At 65.1% G+C, this 5,181-nt stretch overlaps 1 protein-coding gene across 1 annotated transcript in view; it reads left to right on the forward strand.

Moving 5' to 3' along the window:
- LOC105309990 (glutamine-dependent NAD(+) synthetase-like) overlaps positions 1–5,014 on the forward strand; it is a 20,093-nt gene extending 15,079 nt beyond the window's left edge. The window contains exons 6-11 of the mRNA XM_023526514.1: positions 766–1,023; positions 1,850–1,974; positions 2,438–2,486; positions 2,982–3,084; positions 3,488–3,656; positions 4,528–5,014. Coding sequence (XP_023382282.1) covers positions 766–1,023; positions 1,850–1,974; positions 2,438–2,486; positions 2,982–3,084; positions 3,488–3,656; positions 4,528–4,759 — 936 coding nt within the window. The 3' untranslated portion in view covers positions 4,760–5,014. The remainder of the gene's footprint in view (positions 1–765; positions 1,024–1,849; positions 1,975–2,437; positions 2,487–2,981; positions 3,085–3,487; positions 3,657–4,527) is intronic.
- Positions 5,015–5,181: the final 167 nt, after the last annotated feature.

Genomic DNA, 5,181 nt, shown 5'->3' on the forward strand with positions numbered 1-5,181 from the left:
CCTGCCTCACTTCCTCGGGGAGCACGGGGGGCGGTCTGCGACACCGCCTGCAGGCACCGCTGTCGGCCAGGAGGTGGCTGGGAGACCAAACCGCAGGGTCGAAGCGGCCGAGCGAAGCCGACCGTGAAAGGCGCCCGTGAAAGGCGCCCAGCGTCTTCCTACCCCGGGGAGGCGAGGGCTTGGCAGCTCAGCTGCAGCAGGAACACTCCTGACCGTCCACCAGGCGCCGCTTCCCAAGTGACAGTGTCCCCAGTGTCCCCAGAGGCCTCGGTCGTCCAGTATTAGCCGCGGGAAACGCGGAGGGGGTGGAAGGGAAAGCCAGGTGCGCACGAGCGCCTCGGTGTGCGGCACGCCCGCCTGAGCCGTGCTTTCCGTGCAGTCCGCCCGGCTTGGCCCAGACATTGGCCGGACGTCTACACCGCAGGCACCTGGGGGGCGTGGACTGGCGGGTGGGCGGGGCTCGCCTGCACCAGGGGCCTCCGCGGGTGCCGGGTGCCACCCAGGCCCCCTGAGTCAGACCCCCAGGGTTCTGAATTTTTAGCCCACACCCACGTGACTCCGGCGTGGGTCGCCGGGGCTGCGTGCTGCTCCTCTGCCAGCCCCAGCGGGGCCTTCCTCTGCGCGGGCGTCATCCTCACATGGCCTCGCCTCGCGGTCCCAGGATGGCTGCAGCAGCTCCAGCATCCCGTCTCCACGTGATCCCATGGCAGAAAAGGGGCCCTCGCTCCCGCGTGTCTTTTTAAGAATAGAAACCCCAGCTGACGTTTGGTGGCAAAATTGTGTCCCGTGAATAAAAGGGAAGGGCTTTGGGTTGTCGACACCGCCCGCCTTCCCCTCCCTCTGTGCCCCAGGGGGCCACAGGTCCCCAGTCCCGGCCTCGGGAGGCAGGGAGGCAGGCGTGAGCGGGAGAAGCGGGAGTTCACGCCCTCTCTGGGAACGCCCTTCCAGGAGGTCCTCACCGCCACGCTGGACCTAGAGGACGTGCGAAGCTACAGGGCGGAGATTTCGTCCCGCAACCTGGCGGTAGGTGCTGCTCAGACCCCAGAGACGCTTTCTGTCATGTTCACTGACAGCTCAACTGGGCTGTCCCTCCTCCAGCCCGCGACTCACGGGGCTCGGTGCATCGTTCAGGGGTTTCAGTGCGTCACGCGTACCCCGTGCAGCCGGCGCCCCGCTCCGTGCTAGAACAGAACCCTGCACCAGCGACTGCCACCCCTTCCTCCTCCAGGCCTGGCGACCGCTGGGCCGCTGCCCGTCTCTGCCCTGCCCGTTCTGGACGTTTCACACGAAACGTCCCACAGCGCGTGGTCCCTGTGTCTGGCTTCTTTCACTTGGCACAGCGTTTTCATGATCCACCCATGGGTGGCAGGCGTCAGCGCCTCGTCCGTTTTTATGGCCAAAGACCGTTCCGCGAATGGTATACTTTTCATCTGCTCGCGGACGTTTGGGTGGTCTCCGCGTTCCATCCACGTTCCGTCCACGCTCTGCAGAAGGCTGTCACGAGCGTGGGCCCAGGCTGCGGGCTGACGCACCTCCCCACTTCCGCGTGTCACCTGCCCGTGGGGTCGCCGGGCCCCGTGCCGGGCCTGCTTCGTCTCATGAGGCACTGCCCGCATCAAATCCCGCATGACGTGCACGCGAGGGTTTCGATGCCACCACGGCCACCCAGCACTTGTGACGGTCCGTCTGTCGGCTCCCAGCGTCCTGGGCGGAGCGAAGGGCCCCCTGCCACTGTCCTGCCGTGCATGTCCTGCCGGCTGACAGCCTCCTGCTCTCCAGTCCGTGTCGGGGCCCTGTGAGGGTTTGGGTGCCGAGGGGACGTCATTACATCGTGACTCTCCGCCAGCAGGCCAGCCGGGTGAGCCCGTACCCCCGCGTGAAGGTGGACTTCGCCCTCTCGCACCACGAGGATGTGCTGGAGCCGCTGTCTGAGGCTCTGGAGTGGAAGTACCACAGCGTTGGCGAGGAGATCAGGTAGGCGGCCCTCCTGCAGGAGGACGCGGGGCCACCCGGCCCCACCCTGCGCTGGGCAGTCTGCCCGGCAGAGGCCGCACGGAGCAAGCACGGCGAGTGGTTCTCTACCGGCCTGGGGCAGCCACTGGTTGGGAGGCGGTCACGGTCACTGGGGCTGCGGGCTGCAGGCTGCGGGCGAGGACGTCACAGCCACACCACCGGGTGCCACTTCCTTGCACTGAGACCTTGACACAAAGGCCCTTCTTTTCTGTGGCCCAGTTTCCCCATTTCAGAATGGGGCCGGGGCCAGTACCGACCTGCCAGGGCTGTTTTGAGATTAAAATGTGCTAATTCACCGGCGTGTCGCGGGAGCCCGGGGCTGCTGACGGCTCTGCTGGCCCTGCCCCACCTTGGCACCTGCCCCCAGGTGAGCCGCGGACCAGGACAGCAGCCCCCAAACCTAATGCTTCCCGTTGTTCCCCAGCCTCGGACCTGCTTGCTGGCTCTGGGATTTCTTAAGACGTAGCCAACAGGTAAGTCTTCAGTGCCACCGGCTCACTCTGCTCCTTCCGCCAGTTGGTTAGCGATGGAGTCTCCGGCGGGCTAGGTATTTTGGTTTTAAATGCAAACAACCAGAAGTCTTCCTTCACTGCGACTCGATAGGGAGCTTGGTCTGCCGTAGCCAGGGGCCAAAGGGCGCACGGGGCTTTTGGCTCTGCCTCTGAGTCCTGGTGGGCTCCTGCCTGCTGGCACGGGCCCAGGACGCCCCCTCCCGCTGGTTTGGGCGCCGTGCCCGTCTGTGACGGACCGTGGAGAACCAGCCTTGGCCGCTCTCCGCAGTGAAAGGTCCGCCCTCTAGAATCCACAGTGCAGGGCACAGGTGTCTTTTTCCTCCCCAGCGGGAGCTCGGACGCCCGCGTGCTTTGTCGTGGGTCCCGGCCGAGGTTTGCAGGTGGAGCGGGCCGAGCATGGGGCACGCTGCTTCTCCGAGGCTCTGCTCACGCCTGCGTCTGGTCGCCCCGTTCCAGGCGGGCTTTTTCCTGCCCCTGAGTGGCGGCATAGACAGCGCGGCCACCGCCTGCCTCGTCTACTCCATGTGCCACCAGGTCTGCGAGGCCGTGAGGAACGGAAGTAGGTGACATCCGTGGTCCGAGGGAGGCCCCAGGGGAAAACTCGGGTCACACGCATCGTGGGTAGAGGAGGCTTTGGGGACGTGCTCAGATGCCGTAACGTCGTGCCCAAGTCCCTGGCCGTTACGGTCCCTTCCCCGGGGTCTGGGCCCACGCGGCCGTCCTCGATGCCACAGAGGCTCACTGTCGCTGTCTGTTCTCAGCAGGGCCCAGTGGAAAGATCACAGGCTTTGGGGTCAGGCAAACCCGGGTCCGTGTCCCCCCACTACATGCTATGACGTTAAACATCCCCTTAGCGTATACAAATGGGTGATGCTGCTTGTCTGACGGGACTCTGGGGTGACGGAGAGGGCCTGAGCTGTGCAGGCCCCTCGCGCACAGTGGCATCTGCCCCCCGATTTCAGATCAGGACGTGCTGGCCGACATCCGGGCCATCACCAGCCAGGTCAGCTACACCCCCCAGGACCCCCGAGAGCTCTGCGGGCGCCTGCTGACCACCTGCTACATGGCCAGCGAGAACTCCTCCCAGGAGACGAGTGACCGGGCCAGGGAGCTGGCCGAGCAGATTGGAAGGTAGAGCTGGTCCCTGGCATTGGGCTGCGGCCACATCTGTGGTCAAGGGCACACCCAGGGGCCGGCGGGTTTCTCCTCTCCTGTTTTGAGCCAGATTCTAGGGAACCTGCGTGTCAGTGCACCCCGACTCCCAGCTGCGTCCGATGGCCGCCCCTCCCCCCTCCCCTCCTTGCAGCCCAGGCGGCCGGGGCTGGTGCTGCCGGGGCCAGGGGAGCCCGCCCAGCGGCCCTTGGGGCTGGGCTGGTGGCACGGCCCCCCCACTGCCCTCTCCGTCCAGTGGTCCCTTGTTCCCGGGGAGGGTGGAGAGAGGGCATCTCTCCAGAGGGGGACAATGAGTTCCATTCGGAGAGTTCCCGTTATTCTGCCTCTTAGAAGAAAATGAGGAGCTGCTTGTCCCGTTTGCTGTCCCCCAGCCGTCCCCCTTCTGGGCAAACCCCCGAAGGAAGGGGATGCAGGGACTCAGACCGACGAGCGCGTGCCATGTCACAGCAGCCCGAGTGTCCATCCATGGGTGACGGGCACACAGAGTGGACGTTCTTTGGCCTTGGGAAGGGAGGGTGTTCTGACACCCGCTGCAGTGTGGGTGGACCTTGAGGACATTGTGCTGCGAGAAATAAGCCAGTCACAGAGGGACACGTTATGTGACTCCATTTCTGTGACGGACACATCCGTGGCCATACAAAGTGGTTAGTCATCCAGGGCCGGAAGAGGAGACGGGAGTGACCGCTAGTGGGGACCAGGGCTCCTTTCGGGGGACGCGAATGTTCCAGAACTAGAGGGGGTGGACCTGTGCCCCTCCTGTGGCTAAGCGTAATCGTGTGCCGCGTGTGTTCCCCGGCTTGCACACGCACACACGCCCCTCCTCCTCCAGCCACCACGTGCGGCTCAGCATTGACCCAGCCGTGAAGGCCGTGGTGGGCATCTTCCGCCTGGTGACGGGTAAAAGCCCCCTGTTTGCGGTTCGTGGAGGAAGCAGCAGAGAAAACGTGGCCCTGCAGAATGTACAGGTGTGCGTCCCGGCTGCGTCCTTGTCACCACGTGGGGGGCCACAGGGCACCCCGGAGACGGCGGCGCCGGGCTCAGCAGCCTGCGCGCCTCATTAGGGACACTGCCCAGGCAGCCGCCCGGACGAGGCTGGGGGTCTGCGGTGTGCGTGTGCATGTGTGAGCGTGCCGGAGTACGAGGGTGTGAGGCAGCACACACGTGGGTGTGTGTGCACGTGCGTGTACGAGCGCGAGAGGAAGAGCGTGTCCGTGGAGTGCACGGGCGAAGGTGCATGTGAGCGTGACGATGTGTGTGAGCGTGACAGTTTCTGAGAGTGAGGTCAGGCTGTGAGCGTGAGTGTGTGCAATGTGAGGTGTGTGAGTGCACGAGTGTGCCTGCACACATGCACATGTACAGAGCGCGCGTGCACGTGGGTGTGAGAATATGGCATGCGTGTGCACGGGCGTGTGTGTGAGTGCGTGTGTCCTCTGTCCCTTTGGCGAGGGGCTCTAACCCCACTGTGCTCGGGGCAGCTACAGGG

This window comes from Pteropus vampyrus, unplaced genomic scaffold (genome assembly GCF_000151845.1).
Source record: "Pteropus vampyrus isolate Shadow unplaced genomic scaffold, Pvam_2.0 Scaffold978, whole genome shotgun sequence".
Taxonomy (NCBI): domain Eukaryota; kingdom Metazoa; phylum Chordata; class Mammalia; order Chiroptera; family Pteropodidae; genus Pteropus; species Pteropus vampyrus.